The 20244-nt window shown below is 43.0% G+C and overlaps 1 protein-coding gene across 1 annotated transcript in view; it reads left to right on the top strand.

Annotated features, from left to right (window-relative positions):
• Positions 1-20244, top strand: part of MOSPD1 (motile sperm domain containing 1) — a 146816-nt gene that overhangs the window by 96969 nt on the left and 29603 nt on the right. Inside the window, exon 4 of the mRNA XM_086918676.1 lies at positions 6454-6677. Within this exon, the coding sequence (XP_086774802.1) occupies positions 6454-6677 (224 nt within the window). The remainder of the gene's footprint in view (positions 1-6453; positions 6678-20244) is intronic.

Genomic DNA, 20244 nt, shown 5'->3' on the forward strand with positions numbered 1-20244 from the left:
AGGTATGCTGTTCCGATGTTTTGGAGAGCCTTGTATGAGTGAGTGAGGAGCTTGAAGGTTATTCTTCGTTGGATGGGGAGCCAGTGGAGATCAAAGAGGTGTAGGATGATGTGGTTACGATGGGGGATGTCTAGGGTCAGTCTGGCTGCAGTATTCTGGACGGTCTGGAGTTTGCGAAGTATTTTGTATTTGTATTTGTATTTTCATTTATAGAGCGCAATTATCACCAACTGGTCTCTAAGCGCTGTCAGAAGAAAGAGACATGGACTAGCCTACAGGCACAAAGGGGCAGATATTAACACGAACCCCAGGCCTCTTGGCAGAGAACTGTTTTCAACTTCTTCCTGAAAGGAAGAAGGGCGTGCTCTTTACGTACTATCTCTGGTAGTTTGTTCCACAAAGGGGGGATGGCAATGGAGAAGGCTCTACCCCCTTTAGTGACAAGCCTGAAACGATTTTAAACTATAGGGGTTACGTCCGTTTCGGGGGCCCGGTAGGACTTGCAATATTTTTTCAAAAAGGATTACCTGGCCACCAGTTTTGGAACTGCTAGTTACTCATGCAGATTTGGAAATACAACACATCACGTCATTGCATTTTACTTTCACAGTTGTATTAATTCAACTTAATTTCAAACATCCTTTCATTTTTTTGAAGCATGAAAAGAATACACATTTCATTCATTTATACATTCCTCATGAATAAATGTTAATAAACACATAAAAAACTGGACAATTCAAAAACTTAAAAATGACGACAATAAATTCAAATCTAACGATTAATTCAAACAATTACACCAGTCGGTGATTCAAACAATGCCTGTAGGCGCTATGACATTGAGTATTGTTCAGTTCGTTAAGCGCTTCAAACAGGGACAACTTTCTCTGGAAGTGATATGCTCTCGGGTATATTTCATGTAGTGCCACCCTCTGTAGAGCTTCAATTAATGTGGATCCCTCGCAGGCTAAATATTAGCGTGCCGACGCGTTTCCAATCCCCCTGTGCCTCAGGGAATTATCATCAGGGCTTAGACCACAGTGTAATCTTATCTTCTTTGCTGAAATTCAATCTCCTAATAGTATCCTCTTAGACACTGGAGTCTTCGTGTTTACTTGCGATGACTCCCGCCTTGTATCCTTATTTGCGATTTAAATTGAGCCAAAATACTTCATTGAGGGCTTTACATTCCACCTTGTGAATGTTGTAATCCTTTTTCAGGGGATTTCTGGCTCTTCTTAACAGGTTATGACTTCCTGATGGAAATTTAGGAGATATTCTTCAAGCTCCACTTGGCAAATAGCATTTATCTACAAACATTCATCCTAAAACGATGACACTTCAATAACCAGGCCTCTGAGGACCGAGCGCCCGAGTCGGAGTGTAGAGTACAAGGCGATCTTAAACATACCGGGGGCTTGACCATAAATGGCCTTGTGCGTAATGCAGAGGCCCTTGAACTTGGCTCTCTGCTTTACTCGAAGCCAATGCAGGTGTTGGAGGAGAGGGGTGGCATGGGCTCCTCTAGGCAATTTAAAAATCAACCTGGCCGAATTGTTCATTGTAACCTGAAGTCTGGCAAATAGCTTCTCTGGAAGGCCAATGTAAAGGGCATTACCATAGTCAAGGCGGGAAATTATCATCGCCGACACGATCAGTCTGAGAGCAGAGAAGCTCAAGAGGGGGGCGAGCTTGCGAAGCTGTCTCATCAGGCCGGCACAGGCTCCCATTACTTCGGACACCTGTTGAGTCATGGACAGGTCAACGCTTATCTTAATTCCAAGGCTCTTCATGACCGAGGCCGGAACTGGGTCAGCACCCAGTTCCTGAGGCCAGAAGAAGTGGCTCCACGGGTTGGAGACAGTGGTAATAGCCAAAACCTCCGTCTTGCCTGGATTAATTTTTAGAGAATTGGCTTTCATCCAGTTGGTGATAAATTTAAGAATATTCTGTGTCTTAACATGGGAAACTGAGGAATTGTCGATCTGGATGATAAGTTGGGTATCATCCGCATAATTATAGATCTGGCAGTCCATGGTGTTTGACGCGCTTATCAGGGGCTGCAGGTAGGCATTAAAAAGAAGAGGGGACAAAGCCTTTCCCTGCGGGACTCCACAAGAGAGACTACCCGAAACAGACATGTGAGATGCCCACTGTACTGGGTCCGGCCGCTAAGAAAAGATGTGAACCATTTAAATACAGTGCCCTGGACTCCAAGATCATATATCCGCGACAGTAGAAGCTTGTGGTTAACAGTGTCAAATGCCGCGGATAGATCCAGTAGAACCAGGGCACACGGCCTCTTTTTGTCAACTTGGAGCCTAAGATCATCCAGCACTGCAAGCATAACCATTTCAGTACTGTGATGGGCCCTGAAGCCCACATGGTTATGCTGCAGGAGATTATTTATTTCAAGATGGTGAGAGAGAGATTTCAGCATGTGTTGCTCCAACACCTTTGCCAAGAAAGGAATTTGGGAAATAGGTCTAACATTTTTTAAGTTCTTCACATCCGCTCCAGGCTTCTTCAGAAGTGGAGTGACCCATGCTTCTTTGAAGTTAACAGGAACAGTTCCATGTACCAGGGATTGGTTCAGAAGTGACAGCACCTCATCCTCAATCCGGGGAAGCGCCATCTTGAAAATAGTAGGTGGACATGGATCTTCCGGAGAGCCAGACCTAACCCGTCCTATTAGGTGGGACAGAGAGTCAGCAGTCAAAGTCGGGAAGACAGTGAGTGGTGTCCCAAAAGGTTTCTTTTTGAATATCCTGAGCTGAAGGGATCCTAGATTCAAAGAATTCCGCTTTCCTAGTAGTTTCTTGTTGATTCCAGCATAGAGAGTGTTGCCGTAGTCCAGTCTGTTACTGATGAGGGCGTGCGTGACCATTTTTCTGGATCTGGATGGGATCCACCTGAATGTTTTTGGGAGTATGTGGAGGGTGTTGAAGCAGGCCGAGGATACGGCATTGATCTAATGCAGGGGTCTCCAAACCGGTCCTGGAGGGCCGGATCCATGCCAGATTTTTAAAATTACTACATGTATCTCAATGGGGATATCCCAAAAATCTGGCATGGACATCCCTCCAGGACCGGTTTGGAGACCCCTGATCTAATGGTTCATGGTGAGCCATGAGTTAAGTATGATGCAGAGGGCTTGTGCATGGTCCGTTGGGTTGGGGGGGGGTTTTGAGGGCAGGGAGGAACCAGGTATCGTCCCATGTGGAGGGGTGGGGCCAAGGATGAGGACTTCTCTTTTCTCAGAGTTGAGTTTCAAGCAGCTCACCCTCATCCAGGTGGTGACGGCTTTCATACCTTCTTGGAAGTTTTGCCTGGTGATGTTGGGTTCTTTGGTGAGGGAGACGATGAGCTGGGTGTAGTTGGTGTATGAGATGATATTGAGCCCGTGGTTTCCGACGATGGTTGTGAGGGGGGCCATGTAGATGTTGAAGAAGATGGGGCTGAGGGAGGATCCCTGGGGCACTCCACATGTGGTCTCTGTTGGTTCTGAGAGGTAGGGCGGGAGTCTGATTAGCTGAGTTCTGCCTGTGACAAATGAGCATATCAAGTCATGGGCCTTTCCGCGGATGCCGGCATTGTGGTGTCTCGTAGCTCGTGTAAAGTGAGAGACAGTGTCCAAGGCAGCTGAGATATCCAGGAGGATAAGGGCTGCCATTTGGCCCTGGCCAAGGAGGGGAGCGGATGTCGTCGGTGGCAGCGAGTAGGGCAGTCTCAGTGCTGTGGTTGCTGTGTAATCTGTATTGGGATATGTCCAGGACGTTGTTGGCTTCGGTGAACTTTGCTAGCTGGATGAAAAGTTATATATCTGTGTTTACCTGACTAACCTTCCTTCTTTAAGTCACCAGTTGTGATGTGTTTTATAAAACGTTTGACTCACGTTTCCCTCCCAAACCATTTGTTGTGCCTCAGTAGGATCTGAACTTGGTGGTGACGTTTCATGAATGCATGCCCTTCGAGTCTATGCACAGCTGTACTTTAAAGTTCATAACATTAAATACTGTCTTCCTCAACACTATTATGTCATCATGCTGTGTAAATGAACTACAGGTGCTTTCGGTCCATCTGCCTTACGCCATCTTCTTTCCAGAAAAACTGGTACTGAGGACAAGGGTGGCCAAATGTTTCACATTGGCAATCAGTTATTGTGCCAGTTTTTTTGGCAACAACTTACCCCTCAAAGGTGGATGAGATACTCCATAGTCTTGACCCTAACAGGGCCCTGAGCTTTTACATTGACTGCACAAAAGGCCATTGCGTGAAAGATCAGCTCTTTATGAGTTTCTCTATGGCAAAGAAAGGAAATGTGGTGCATAAGAGGACTCTGTCGAGATGGATAGTTCTCTGTATTAAAATCTGCTATGCATTGACCCAGAAGCAGCCCATTCCACCAGCTCCAAAGCTACTACAATAGCTTCAGAATGACGGGCGCCTCTTCTGGACGGTGCATACTTTCACGAAATACTACTGCCTTGACAGTCAAGTGTGACAGGAAGGCCTCTTTACCTTATTGTTTCTGCAGGAACGGTTTGGCCTGAGGCCTTTTCTCAACCCTCCATCTGAGATATTGATATGGTATCTATTATAAAGGTGAGGAATCTTTGGTGAGAAATATCCCCCAAAAGAACAAGATACTTACCTTTTGGTAACACTCTTTCTGGTGGATATTCTTTCTAATCTTAAATGGCCTTCTACCGCCCTGTTCTGTGGGGTGGCCTGTTTCTCAACTTAGGAATCAGCACATTGTGTCAGGCAATTTGTTCTACACTCCGTGTCTAAGGGCACAGAAGGAGAAAGATACAAGAACCGGATGTCAGCACTCAGGGGTGGCCTTATATGTGGCTCTGCTCTGTCACTTCCAGGCTGGTACAGAATAATCACAGAGGCACATGGTGCCACCTGCCTCACACAAGAGCACTGTTCAAGAATTCTTCTGATCCAGTCTGGTGCCTGGGAATATTCTAAAGATTAGGAATCGTTGGTTAGATAGAGTATCCAACAGGATAAGCATCACCGAAGGTAAGTAACTTGTTCAACTGCGTGAGTCGTAACCTGGTCTTAATTGACACCTGTCAGGGTTTTCTCAGTGCATCTTCTTATTCTGAATTGTCCAACCCACTCTCATCAGTTTCCCATGGTATAAGCAGATGTCACAGTAGATCTGGTGTGTTGTTTAAGAGTGTTTTATTACTGTAGAGATAGCCAATGCTGTATTTCCAACACAAGAGTATATATATTGATATCGCCACCAAATGCATTGCAAAGCGGTATGAATTTAAAGTATTTCAATTTGTGTAGTTCAAAGTTGGCCTTCAACTATTCAAAATTATACAATCTTGGTCCCATAATGCATATATTTTTTAGACACCTAAAGGGCCCACTATGTAAAACCTTTTAGTTTACTGAGTCCCTTAATACAATCAGTTTTTTCCCAGCGACGTTTCACCTGTGAATTTGCCACTCCATCATCATGGTGCCTCAGTGCGACATTCTTATGACTGGTCTGGTATCTCACAACATCTTGGGAGGCCTTCTAACTTCATACAAATAATTTGTCTTCTTACCTATCACCAACCTACCACAAATGAGAGAGACTCGCCAGGTGGGTCATTTAATGAGAACAATACATCAGAATTGAAGATGCTGATCCACACCTAAACAGCCCTACACAACCAAGGACCAGCATATATCAACCACCGCCTGAACTTCATAGCTCCCTGCATCTGCCAAAGCAACAGTGGAGGATGCTCCTTCTCCTACCTCGCTGAGAAGTCCTAGAATGAACTCCCCTTTCACCTCAGGACCTTATTCTCTCTGCTGCATTTCAGGAAAGGAGTGATGAACTGGCTGTTCAACTTAACCTTCCCCCTAACCCTATCCACGCTCTATAAGTCCTGTTTGATTGATTGATTGATTAATTTATTGATTGATAGGGATTTGAGTTTGATGTCAATTTGTAGTCGGACCAAATGTAGATTTCTGAGAGTTGCAGTGATGTGATCCAATTTACTTTCTCCAGTGATGAGGGTGGGCTGCAGCTTGGATGTCATCTGTAAGTGTAAAAATTGTTATGTATCTGAGGACAGTGAACTGATCTTTGCCTTCATGAATGTGAAAGAGAATGTGAAAGAGAACAAGGGCGTGTAGGGTTTCTTCCAAAAAAGGTAAATATAGATTTTTTTACACCTAACTCCACATCTATGTAACTTGATGATATTTATATATCTTCAAGGTATGTATATGTGGAGTTAGGAATAGGAAATATACATTTCCTCTATAAGCACTTACCTTTCGATATTTTGTTCTTCTATATTTTGTCCACGGTATTCTTATATGACAATATTTCTATGTTCGATATTCAGTATTACAATCATTCAACTTGTTTCACTTTCATTCGATGAGCTTATGTGCACAGTCTCTAACTACATATTTCCCTTTTAGTGTAATTCGTCATAAAGATGTGCGTACCTGCCACTATGGTGTGATCGACAAATTCCGCCTCCAGGTTTCTGAACAAAGTCAAAGGAAGGCTTTGGGACGTAAAGAGGTAATTGCAACACTTCTCCCGTCCACAAAGGAGCAACAGCAAAAGGATGAAGAAGATAAAAGATTAAAAGAACATTTAGCTGAAAGCATATTTTTTGAGCAGGCTTCATGTCAATCAGGTATTTAATTTTAACCATACTGCAAACTTTTGTGAATAACTTTTTTGAATAATACATATTTTTATGGCATTGTTAAGATTCTGCCTTTGTAGTAATCTGCAGTCACAGTGATCCGACCAACTCCCTAGCTTCGTTCTGGGCATTTGAACTTGTCTGATAGTGCTTTGCTTAGTGGGACCAGTATGACATTGATAATTTGGGCATGAGAAGGCATGATGGTTTAGTTCAAGCATTCTCAATACCTACTCACAAACAGTGTTTTACACAATAGTGGGTCATGCACCACCCTTTAAAATGGGTTGCTTATAGTATCATCAGCTTATCGTTACCCAGCTCTAAGTAGGCAGAATCTGCCACGAGAGGCTTTAGAGATTTGGGTCTCTTATCCCAAACTAATGATCTAAAAACAACAAGATGGGATTGGGTGGAGCAAAAGGCTTGTCCCTAGAAGCTCTTAAGTCGAAAGTATCTGAGGAGGTGGTTGTGTTGACTAGACTTTCTAAAAAAGAAGACTAGAGAAACTGAATATTTTGCATGAGGTACTTTACACTCAAACTAGGAAAACCTTGAGCAAAATGAAACAAGCATTTGCAATGCAATAGGTCTCGCATTACTGAAAGTTTGAGCTGTAGGCGTTGCTAATAGTAATGCAACGCCAATAGTCTAAACTTACAGTAATGCGACACATACAGGTGCTTCAGCATGCTGTGGTGGGAGGAGCAAGAGGTCTGAAGGTGCCGCTAACCGCAATCTTATAATTTCAGCGACCCTGCTTCTAGCTATAAATTCAGAACGACAAGTTTCCTCAACAATGCAGCCACATTCTGCCCTGCTGTCTCTTTCATCACGTCCAACCATACTTCTAATAGAGCTGTGCAGTAGCCATTAAGCGACATGGGGGCTACATGAAAACAATAGAAAGCAGGAACAAAACAGTGACACACAACTGAGAGCAGAAATATTTGACAAATTAATTATAAAGCAAAGTCACGGTGCACTTAGAGACACTTAAAATCTGGATTGAGATTATTGTCTAATAAACAATAAAGGGGGAAACAAGGCTGGCGGGGCATAACTGTTGAGAAAACTTCCTGATCAAAGCAAGAAAGGAATTTGTGACGGTCTTACTTACATATTTCCGAAATTCATGCGACTTTCCAGGTAGGATAATTGCTACTGTCGAGCCGTAGTATTGGTTGTACAGAATTCACAAGCTTTGCCTGGCACCCCCTTTGTCGTTGAAGTGTACCAGCCGTGCGTGTTTACTACAGCATGAGGGATGATGTTAAGCTTCAGTGTGAGCACTGGCCGTGGGTAGGTGGAGGCACAGACGGGGCTGTGGAGATCAGGACGTCTGGGAATGTGAGACGCGGCGGGGGTCTAGAACTACAGGGAAAGTGCCCAGCACTTTCTGACAGAAGGGCTAGTCCGCGGGCAGAGGTCGGGAGGTGACTGACCTCATACCAGCCTTCAGAGAGATGAGTCGTAGGAGCACGACTGCGTCTGAAAGGCAGTCGAGAAGTGACATCGGAGCCCACCTACCCTCCCCACAATAATAATAACAAGAAAGTGTGGCTACATAAGAAACTGACACACAGAATTATTCAGACACCAGTCACTTTTTACACCGTCTACCAGCATACTTCTGGTGAATGTGCTCTCATTTCTTGACTTCACTCAAACAATCACTAATAAAATAACTTGAAGTGACAAATGATTACAGGCATTAACCACTATCGAAGGCCCTAACACGTGAACAACGAGACCTATTGCATTTTCAATACTGGTCATATTTGTCATGTGATGTATTTTTCTCTTTTTTGTACGAATGCTCAACTGTATCTTTTATGGATGTGTTTCACCCAAATAAATATATATATATCGCCAGGAGGTAGTTATAGTTAGGATTATTTTCAATGCAAAATCTCAACATTCTATTGGTAATAACTTTGGCGTCAGTTGAGGAATCTGCCTGAAAATTTCCTCAAATTTGCCTCGCGGCGCTCCGGTCCTTCCCTGAAAGTTTGGGGGGGATTCGTCAAGCGGGGGCCGAGATAAAAGGGGGGGGGTCCCAAAACGTGTTTTCCCCATGTTAATTTCCATAGGGCGGTCGACCTCACTTTTAGCCCGAACGGCTGAATGGATTTCCACCAAACTTGGCAGAATTGTAGGGACTGGTAGCCCGATGTGCCTTTGCTATGTCTCAAGATATGTGCTCCAGTGGTTTTTGAGTAATTTAGGTTAAAAAAATATATATATCTATGGCCGCGCACCGGGGAGCGCACCGGGCGCGCTATGCGACTGGCGCGCGGAAAGCTGATTGGCTCTCGGTTGTCTGTAAACATTCGAAACAGTCCGGAGCGGCAGCCATCTTGTGTCTCTGTAAGATCGAGACACAAGAGGTGGCAAAAACAAAGGGGGAAATGACCATATGGGGGCAGAGTAGACCCCCCCTGACCCCCTAGGTTTGATGTGGAGGCTATAAAAGGGCTCCGCGGCAGAAAAAATAAAAAAAAGCATGGGGAAAACCCAGTTTATTCACTGCGTCACCTCTACGACCCTTTCTTGAGTCAATACGCCCCTTTTGCATACATTACACCTGACGTAGGTATAATGTGGCGCAGGGGTTTGCAAAGTGACGCATCTACCTAGATGTGTCACTTTGTAAATATAACTCAATAAGGTGCATGTTTTACGCTGCTGATGCGTCACAAAAAGTGACGTACTGGTGGCGTAAAAGTACAAAGTGACGCATCTACCTAGATGCGTCACTTTGTAAATATGACTCAATGAGGTGCATTTTTAACAGCACTGGTGCGTCACAAAAAGTGACGTACCGGTGGCGTAAAAGTGACGCATGGCCTTATAAATGAGGCCTTCAGATTTCTACTTATGCGTCATATTAAATATATGACGTATTATGTCGCAAGTACTTACAGATACGTCAGTATTTCAGACGTATCTGTAAGCGCAAAAGTGATGCAGTGCTGGAGTGTGTCACAAAAATGATGCAACTCCAGCAATGCATCCTTTCACATGGGGCCAGGCCCATGTGAAAGGGCCTGCATCAGTCTTACGCCTGCTGTGAAACAGGCGCAAGATTTGGACGCAACAGCGTCATAAAAGTCACGCAGTGATATCTCATAGATTTCACTGCGTCACCTCTACGACCCTTTCTTGCGTCAATACGTCCCTTTTCCATACATTACACCTGACGTAGGTATAATGTGGCACAGGGGTTTACAAAGTGACGCATCTACCTAGATGCGTCACTTTGTAAATATGACTCAATAAGGTGCATTTTTTACAGCACTGGTGCGTCACAAAAAGTGACGTACTGGTGGCGTAAAAGTGACGCATGGCCTCATAAATGAGGCCTTCAGTCTTCTACTCATGCGTCATATTAAATATATGACGCATTATGTCGCAAGTACTTACAGATACGTCAGTATTTTAGATGTATCTGTAAGCGCAAAAGTGATGCATTGCTGGAGTGCGTTACAAAAATGATGCAATTCCAGCAATGCATCCTTTCACATGGGGCCAGGCCCATGTGAAAGGGCCTGTATCAGTCTTACGCCTGATGTGAAACAGGCACAAGATTTGGACGCAACAGCGTCATAAAAGTGACGCAGAGATATCTCATAGATTTCACTGCGTCAGCTCTACGACCCTTTCTTGCGTCAATACATCCCTTTTGCATACATTACACCTGAAGTAGGTATAATGTGGCGCAGGGGTTTACAAAGTGACGCATCTACCTAGATGCGTCACTTTGTAAATATGACTCAATAAGATGCATTTTTAACAGCACTGGTGCGTCACAAAAGGTGACGTACCGGTGACGTATTATGTCGCAAGTACTTACAGATACGTCAGTATTTCAGATGTATCTGTAAGCGCAAAAGTGATGCATTGCTGGAGTGCGTCACAAAAATGATGCAACTCCAGCAATGCATATTTTCTTACCCTTCCACACCCCTGTTCCTTTTCTACATTTTCTTTGAATATCTACATTCCCCATGTTCACTCTACTTCGCCTTACTTTCCTTCCCAACACTCACCTTCTTTCAGTCCGCCTACTTCACTTCCTTTCTCCTCTCATACCTTTCTGTTCTTTCTTACTCATTTTCCTTTCCTTTATCAATGCACTCCACTTCACTTACTCTTTTTCATTTTTTTAACAATATAGATCTTTGATGAGAATTGGAGGTAGTTCTGAAAATAACTTTTTTTTTCTTCTTTTTTCTTTTTTTAGAACAAAAACAAAAACAGGGAATGGAAACTGCTCAACAGGAGCAAAAAAAAAAAAAAAAAAAATTAGGGCTGGGAACAGCAGCGATGGTTCTCCAATGATCGAACCATGAACAGAACACTTTGCTCCTCAAAGCAAAGTAGCTGATCACAGTATCTGATTTTAAGGACGCTTTTGTTAAATGCAGGCTTAATGTTCGGAACCAGCTCTTGTGATCTCCCCCTCACCGATGTTGTTGGTCCTCCGGTTGATGTAGAGGCCCCATCACTGGGAACCTCTTGTGCCAGAGCCCTGACACTTTCCCGGGCAAAATTCTGGGGGTGCCTCCTCTTCACATGGCGAATCATTGTGGAGTTCCCAAAAGAATATTTTTTAGTGGGGTCACCCCGTGGCAGGACTGTGTGACAGATCCTGCACTCCACTTTTGGAGCATTTACCTTCTTCTGGTCATCAGGTATGGAAAAAAAATTCCAGATGAAATGTTCTTTGACCTTCGGCTGAGGAGGCTCTTCATCAATGAAATCATTGGAGTCATCTTCACTGCTGGATGGTCTGGCAGCCATGATAATCCAAGATATCCAACAAAGAACCGAGAGCAAAAAGGCAGGTCTTTCAGTCACAAAAGTGAAAGAAGAAGTGAAGGAAATGGGTGGGGATTTCATTCTTTGTAAAATAAACTGTTAGCAACCAATGAAAAGTGTTATTTTAAGGTCACATGACTTGACGCCCTTACGCTGCGCGCACCGAAGCGCTTCCGGGGGCGCTAACGTGGCGCAAACGTAGGCGCTTACGGGGGCGCAAACGCGGCGCGAACGAAGGGGCTTCCGGGGGCGCTTACGCGGCGCGCCTAAGTGACGTTTTGATAGTTTCACGGAAATGCAAAATCATTTTCATTTCCTTATTAAAAAAAAATGCTTTTATATGTATGGTACTAAATGTCTTGCGTTATTATTTACTTTTCATTCATATTTTTTTTCGCAAACGCAAGTAGCACTCTGGGTGCGCTTTCCGGAGAGCTTACCGGTGCGCGCACCCTGAGCGCCCCGGGAAAAAATTATAAATTTTTTTTTTTTAAATATTATTATAAAAAATAAAAAATAATAATTAATACTTACACAAAACAGCAAATTTATAAAAAAATCGTAGGTTAGAAACTCGATATAGAAAGGAATTCGCTTTTAAAAAACCTTTGAAATTCACTGAAAAAACTATAGGTTTCACACCAGTTATGGTTAGGAATTAGCATTTAAAAAACCTATTAAATTCACTGAAAAAAACATAGGTTTCACACCAGTTATAGTTAGCTGGACATTTTACTGACATAAAACCATTGAAATTCCATGTTATAGTTAGTTGCACTCACTATAACTTGCGCGCCTGCAATGCACTGCTGATGACGTCACATATTACATCACTCATGACATGGTCAGTGACATCACTCATGACATCACTGTTGACACCATCCAGCGAATGTGTGTCTTTCTGAAAAATAAATATGTTTTATATATGTATTTGTAAAGGTCGATGGAAGAATAAATGTTTAAATAAGTGTGTAAATGGATGTTTTTTAAATAGAAAATTGATTGGTTAACTGGCTTATTAAGTGTATCTTAGTGAATAGTAATAGGAGGCATGGGAAGAATAGAGGGGAGGAGAGAGTAAAGAGTGAAGAAGAGAAGAACCGTCATCTACGGGTTTGTTTGATCGAGGTTCATCCTTAATGGCAACTAGCCCTCTATAATGGTATCCCAACTTAAAGTTGCTGAATACCTAGCTAGCATTTAAGAGGGGGCTTCTATTCAGGTGCTATGAAGCCTTCAGTTTATAATGTAATCAGTACATTCATAAACCAAACACTATGTTGGGAGCTATATTGAAGATAGTGGAGTGGTTGAGGGCTGATAATGGTGGGTATAGGCCTTCTGCCTCAACATTTCCATGCGTGTCTTTCTATCTCTCCCTTTTTAAGTCAGAACTATCTACCCCCAAGCTCATCTGCCACAATTAGGAGCATTTGGGACACAAAATGAGATCTCAGCAGATTCCAGCCTAGAACAAAACTCTAGCGACATCAGCAGAGTTGAAGGTGGACCCTGCTTGTGAAAGTGCTGATTTAGAGCTTGGCTGGTGGATTTTCCATTTGTCACTGTAGCGGAATGAGATCTTCCACCAGACTCGCAATGGAAAATCCTACACATGTAAAGTTTTTCATTGTGGCCGTCTCTCCATCGAATTAATATTCTTTGGAGGGAATTCTGACAGAATTTCTTTCATTGCCCTTTGGTGGGATGGGGGAAGTTCTGGCGCCAAATATGGACACTGAAAGTATCCCCCCAAACTGAGGTTACATCATATGTGCCCAGTTACGGAGCACGGTGTTTGCGCCTCCCATTATGTCATGGACACCGTGTTTACATTTTATTGATCGTCTACCATTATGCCAGGTGCTCTGTCATGGAGATAAGTCTAGCATAATTGTTGGTGGATTTTCTACTCTAAAAGGACGGCTGATCCGCCATCATTTATGGAGGAATTCATCCTGAATTGTATCTAGCCGACGACGGAATTGTAGGAGTCATCACTACCAAAACCTGGAGAGTGCTCTAAAAAAGTGTGCATCCACCACGGGATGTTCAGAGCTCTTTGGTAAATTCTCTAAATTGAGAAATAAGTGTGAAAATGCAGCTTATTTAAACATGGTGACCAGAAAGAATAAAACCTTTTCAAAACGCTTGTCATGCAAAATAACAGAGACAGTTTCAGGAAACTCATGACAAACAAAGGAGACTTAAAAGGGTCTGCAAGGGCTAAACTAGAGCTGGGGAATAGACAGATTCCTTGGCCCCAGTTATCCATTTTGCTGTCATTTAATATTTACTCATTGCTGCTTTTTGTTGAGTGTGGACCAGACCGACTGGGTATTTCCGTTTTAAACATCTCCAAGAACATGATTTAGAGTGTGACGGATGGGTTACTCGGTCTTAAATATGATGGATATCATGCCACCTTGTTACTAGGGCATTATATCCTATGACACATAGAACCCGACTGCCACATTCTGATCAGGCCCCAAGTCTTTGACACAGTTGTCAATAATATTGAGGTGTATGACAGGTGTGGTGTTGTGCAGTTGAGTCAGTGCAGCTTAAATAAATGTAAGCCATTTCAGCTCATGAAAGAGTTAAAAATCAATGTTAATTCTTACGGATAAATATATAGTTCTGTGCCACGCCTCCAATAGCTTGCACGGATGTAACAAATAATTAACGTAAACTTGCCATACCTCAATAATGCACAAATATGCTACAGGCCATATGTAAAAAAAAATGAAATGCAAATACTTTCAAATTAAAAACAAATATAAGTAATGCGTGATTTCTGTTGAAACTCTACGCATATGAATACTGTAACGTGTAAGCACAGCCCCCATAGACAAGTAATGATAAGAACCCTGTGCTAAAGATTTTATTCATCCTTTAATTGTAAAGATTGTAAATATAAGTGTGTTTTTTCAATTCTAGGCACAATTTTAACTGGTGGTGCAATAATAGCTCACTTAGGCTTTCTATTGTGTCAATTGAAAATAGAGTGAAAATATTGAAGACATTTTACATAAAGATGTATCTATGAGATCTAACATCACAGTTTACTTAGGTTATAAAACTACTTACAGTGGTAAATAAGTCCACATAAAGTATGATATGTACCTGCAGCCCTTATTGTCTAATGCCACATATCTCATGGTACATTCACAGTGTACAAACTGAATGTACAAATGAGCTGAAGCTCCTACCTGGAAGGGGTGTGATGGAAATACGACCGAACCTATAAAAGGTATTTAGCTTGCTATATAAGTCTGTGTTTTCGTGTTAGTGTAGTAGCTTTTAGTTCACTCATCATTCATCAGGGAGGAAGGGTTTCAGCTCTTTCATGAAGTGTAGAATTGCAAAACGTCTGCTGCTCATTTCAAGCCTGGAGGCTGCGAAAAACACGTATTAGGAGAACATTCTGAGGAGGACACTACTAGAAACTGGTCTAAGCTCCTTCCTATCAAGAATACCAACTGTAATAACGTTTTTGCCACTTAACTTGCATTATTGCCGTGCACAGCTCCCGTGTAAATGCTTAGACGCATTAAGTCATTTAGAGACCCTAAGCACTTAAAGGATTTTGGTGCCCCCATATATATCTAATTTAAAATATAAACAATAATAAACCTTAAAATGACATTTTATTTGTCGAAATGAAACAAAACCTACAGTAAGATTTATAAAAAAACGGTTTATTTTTGTATGCTTCCACTTTATATATATTTAAGTTATCTCCTACTTTTTCTAAATGTACCATTTGCAGTTGTGCATCATATGTCCATGGTAAATCCAGCAGTGGGAAAATTCTAGGGTGCCCCTGTAGCTTGTTGTGAAGACACGCCATTGGAAGGTGATCACAGGCAGAGTTGTTTAATAAACACGAAGGAGCCCAGAAGGTATATTAGAATACAAAGAGTATAAAGGAGATTCCCCTCACATCAAGAAATCAGAAGGGGGTCAGCAGAACAGTTTGTTGGATGGATAGAGGCAATGCTTCACTGGTGTTTGCTCTTGAGTAAAATTAAGTCTGTCCTCATTGCAGGGATTCTTCATTCACACGCGAGGGTGATCTGCCTTGGTTGGGATTATGTTCAATTTGATGGTTGATTTGGTTTATTTTTAGTAAATTGTTTAGCAAATATTTAATTTTTCCATAGATTGGTTTTAGTGTGGTTTTCTAGGCGTCTACTTCCTTTATCACCCTGGATTTTAGGTGTCTTGGTTTGGCAGCTATGATAGTTCTCCTTGAAGGGGCCATTTGGTGAATAACATCTTAATAGATATCCGTACCCTACCAGACATCATCAAACAAAGCACCATTCTAGATTGTCTATCACTGGTTATTGTTTGAGATTCTAGGCTAGTTAAACCGTGTTTTGTCTGCATTGGCTTGCCCATTTAACTGATTTGAGGAGTGTAAGTGCTTGCCTTTTGACAGTATTCACAACAGCCTTTTTCACGCTACTAAAAATTATTTTGCTCCATGAAAGTTGATTACCACAGAACTATCAGAGGCTGTGAGTTTTTCCCTTTGAGGCTAAAAGTGGCTAATCATTACCATCTTGTTTATTGCCCCCATTAATTTCAATTGATTGATTGTCTTGTTTTACAGGAATGTCTGAGAGTTGATGCTCATTTTAATTCAGTTGTTGGCTAAACCAGGCTTTAATTTTCTTTCCAGGAAGTCCTTATGCTAGCCTTTAACGCTTTGGCCCATCCTTTGTGCCCAGTTTTCCTGATTCATTAACTAGTGACAGCAAAGGGTAAATTATGGTATTAAGATTACATTTATGAGTCTCCAGGTTTTGATTCTCGATTAAGTCAATGTGGGAATAACAAATAATCTTTGTATTTATATGCCATATACGTCTGATAGCAATTATTTTACATAATGTTTTAAGATACAAAATAAAGATGTTGTTAGAATCTGTACTTTATCTGTATTCTATTTATTGCTAATACGTACACTTTCTATCTTTGTTTGCTCCCTTTTTCTATAACTGTTTATACTTTATGGAAGACTCTCTCTCAGGAAAGAATCAAAAGAACAAAAGTGGGAGCAGGGAATTTAGAAAGAGAAAGGGTAGAAGAGAAGAAGAAGAGAAAAGGAAGGAAGGAACAAAGTAAGAAAATTATATTGTTGGATGAAAAGGGATGAATGAGAGGGTCAATGCTTACAGTCCAAGGAGAGTGTTGCGCTCTAGTCAGGCTGGGCTGTTAACAGTACCCCGCTTTAAAAAGAAGCGGAGAGGAGGCTCCTCCTTTACCGTGCTGACTACAAGTATGTGGAATCAATTGCCGAGCAGCTGAAATTAATGAAAGAGGAAGCAAGTTTTAAAAAAGCATTGAAAACATACCTCTTCAGCCTTTTGGGTACGGGTTTACTGGCTGAAGTCTGCTCTTCTGTGTGTGCCATTGATGCTGAGAACCGGGACACTCCTGGAGTAGCCGCTCGCTATGTAAATTATTTTCATTCATTCGTAAGTGAGTTGGACACTGAGAACGTCACACAATGCCTATTAGGATTGACTGCAGGGATAAGACTTAATGAACCTTATAACCAAATATTTTATTTTATTCATTGCAAATATTTACTTTTGTGTAGTGCAGTTATACATTTTAATATTTCCCTAAGCTTACTTGAGTTTGCTGGTTCTGTTTCTAGTTTCTGTTACATAGAGACGTAACCATTGACAAGCAGTATGAACTGGTGGGCAGAATTTACCTGCCTGTTGTAAAGGCATATGTAGTTTCCAGCAGTCTTTGCTATCACATTACAGTCCCACCTCTATGAATCCATTGAGTCGCTTAATCTTGGACGTCGACTCATAAAACCGCCAGGGCTAGTGGAAGTGATATCATCAACCCTTTCACTGCCACTGAAAACACATGGTTGACACTTCACCCCAACACTGTTTCCCCAAATAAGTCTCCTATTTGCTGTTGAGGAACTCTGGAAATGGCAGAAGGAGGACTGCAGAAAGTCTTGAGGTCTCAACGAACACTCTCATGCTTTCTCTATGACCCTCTGGGTCCAGGCATAGCAAAGACGGTGTCAAAGGATAAGGCGGGAGTATCTCTTGCTTACGCTAACTTAAGTCCATGTTTTTAAGGTGTTGATTTGATAAACGTTACACTCAAAGTTTTTTGTACACAACAGTTGGATACCATATTTTGCAAAGTAATATATGTTCGAGATGGTTTTAATCATCACAGGTTTGCCTTGGTAGTTGCTGGAAATTACTTTAAAACCACAAAAACAGTGCCATGAAATGTGTTGGTTTTAGATGGTGCAATATAATTAATTTAAACTTACAAAAAGTACAAATCAACTACTTTAACTCAACGATAAACAGGTTACTGAAGGAAAGATTGTTAACCGGGAGGAAAGCAGGGTCGTTCTCGATGGCAATAGTCAGAAAACTTTGATAAATTTAAACAGTTCAGTGCTTAAAAAATGAAAGTGTGATTCTGTAAGGAATTATGAGCTTACGCTTTGAGCTATATCAGCAACGTCTCTTAGAGAAAATGCAGGTAAAGTCAGTCACATCCAATTGCCATACCAATTATAAATAGGACACATTAATTATTAAAACAACACCAAAGCAAAAATACTTGTTCATGAAATTAAAATAAAACGGCTAAATAGAGGAGGAGCTTAGCGCGCATCCAAGATGGTTGCGTGAGCACAGGGCTCCCCGGACCCTCGCCACCCTTTGCAATCTATTCTGATGATATCCTGAATTCTTGGACGGATTCTTTGAGATGAACCTCGAGTGAGTCGATAACTCTTTTCAGAATTTAAATCGGACTTGGGCAACCGAAACTACATCGATCTGAACTTTTTGGGCACACCTTTAGGCGAGCCGGGGACTGGGCGACTTGTGGATCCGGGACGAAGTTGAACAACAACGGAAGTGGGGTCTCCTTTGTAGCCCTATCACGACCATTTAATGCAAGCACTGCTTTAACATAACAGCCTTTTGGATCACTTTGTGACTTTGTCTTGGCCGTACGAGCCAGCTTTTGTGGTCTGTTGGTGCCCGGCCTGCCGGCGGCCATTTTCACCAGGTCTCACCGGCCCCTCCGGGGCGCATCTTCCAACATGGCTGGCAGGAGCTATGCTGAGAAGCGGAAGACAAAGACACCTCTTCGTGCGGGACCGGTCCAGACAAACGTTATGGTCCGATACACTCAGTCCAAAGGATCCCCCGGACTCTCCAGTCGTACCCCAGAGGACGCCAAAGAGGACCCGTCCGCTCCTGTTGATCTGTCCCTGCAGGACATTATGGGCGCCATCTCCAACATGAAGGAGACCATCGGCCAGCAATATGAGGCTCTGGCTCGTAAAATCGACACGGTCGCCATTCATGTCACCTTGATCAGGGCCGACCTGTCCAAGACCAATGAGAAAGTGAAGTAATTGGACCTGAAGACTTCCAGCCTCACGGCTGATGTGTCAGAACTCCAAACAGAACTTGGCAATCTGAAATCGGCCAATGACTTGATGTCCCACCGGCTGGAGGAGTTTAAGAACAGGGCGCGATGCAACAACATTCGCGTCATAGGTGTTCCAGAAAATCCCGAGACTCACTCGGTGGATCTCCTGGTCGAGGATCTCATCCTAAACCATCTTTCCCCCTCTGGACTCAGCAAGTTTTTCGCAGTGGAGCGTGCACATCGTGTGCCGGGTGGTAAGCCCAAGCCGGGCGCAAAACCTTTCCACTTCAGAGACCGGGATGCGATCCTGCAGGCATCGAGAGTGCACGGCCCGGTAAAATTTGAGAACTCCTCTGTCAATTTTTTCCCAGACTTCACTCAACTTGGCCAGAGGCAAAGGATGGGTTTTCAGGGGGTTAAACGACGTCTTCGGGACCTGGGACTGAAGTACGCGATGCTTTTCCCTACTAGGCTTCGAGTGGAGTATGAGGAGCGGACCTTCTTTTTCGATCGACCAGACAATGTGAGTGACTGGTTGGCTTCCCTGCCTGGCCGAGGCGATCGGACGGAGCACCCTGGCGGTGCCGAGGGTGGTGAGCCTACACAGAAGTGTCTTTTCGGTCCTTGACCTCCGAACATTGGACATTTCTCAGCTGGGTTCTATTTCTTTTTATAGTATGTTTCATTGTTGTCCGCATCTGGGTGGCGGGTGGTGATGGGCCTCTTTCCTCCTCCGGGGTCTTTTTGTAGAATGGGGTTGTTAGGGCGACAGGCACACTGCATGTTGGGGTGGCTTCTTAGTCCACTGCAGGGGTGCAGGGAGGGGGGAGTTGTAACGGGTGTTGGTTGGGGGGTGGGATGGAGTGTTTGTGTGTATGCTTTTCTCTCTCAAGGCGGCATATGGGTTTTTTCTTTGCTTTAGGTGTCCTGCTCTTTGTGGGGTGACTTATGCATCACTTGCGGGGATGGGGGGTAGTGGGTTGAGGTTGGTATCATGGAACGTCAATGGATTGGGGGGTCGTATAAAATGGGGTGTTGTGCTGCAATATTTGCGTCGTTTGTCTCCTCATGTGGTACTCTGGCGGGAGACGCATTTGGTGGGAAATATGTGTCATGCTATGAGTAGGTGGGGTTACCGATTGTTTGCGCACTCGGGGTTCACCACTGGCTCCAGAGGGGTTGGTATTTTGATCCGGTCTTCTCTCCCTATAGAGATTGATAATGTTATCCTTGATGACAGAGGGCGCTACGCCGCCCTCACTGGTAGGTGGGAGGGTAAGAC

This window comes from Lissotriton vulgaris, chromosome 4_1, assembly GCF_964263255.1.
Source record: "Lissotriton vulgaris chromosome 4_1, aLisVul1.2, whole genome shotgun sequence".
NCBI lineage: Eukaryota > Metazoa > Chordata > Amphibia > Caudata > Salamandridae > Lissotriton > Lissotriton vulgaris.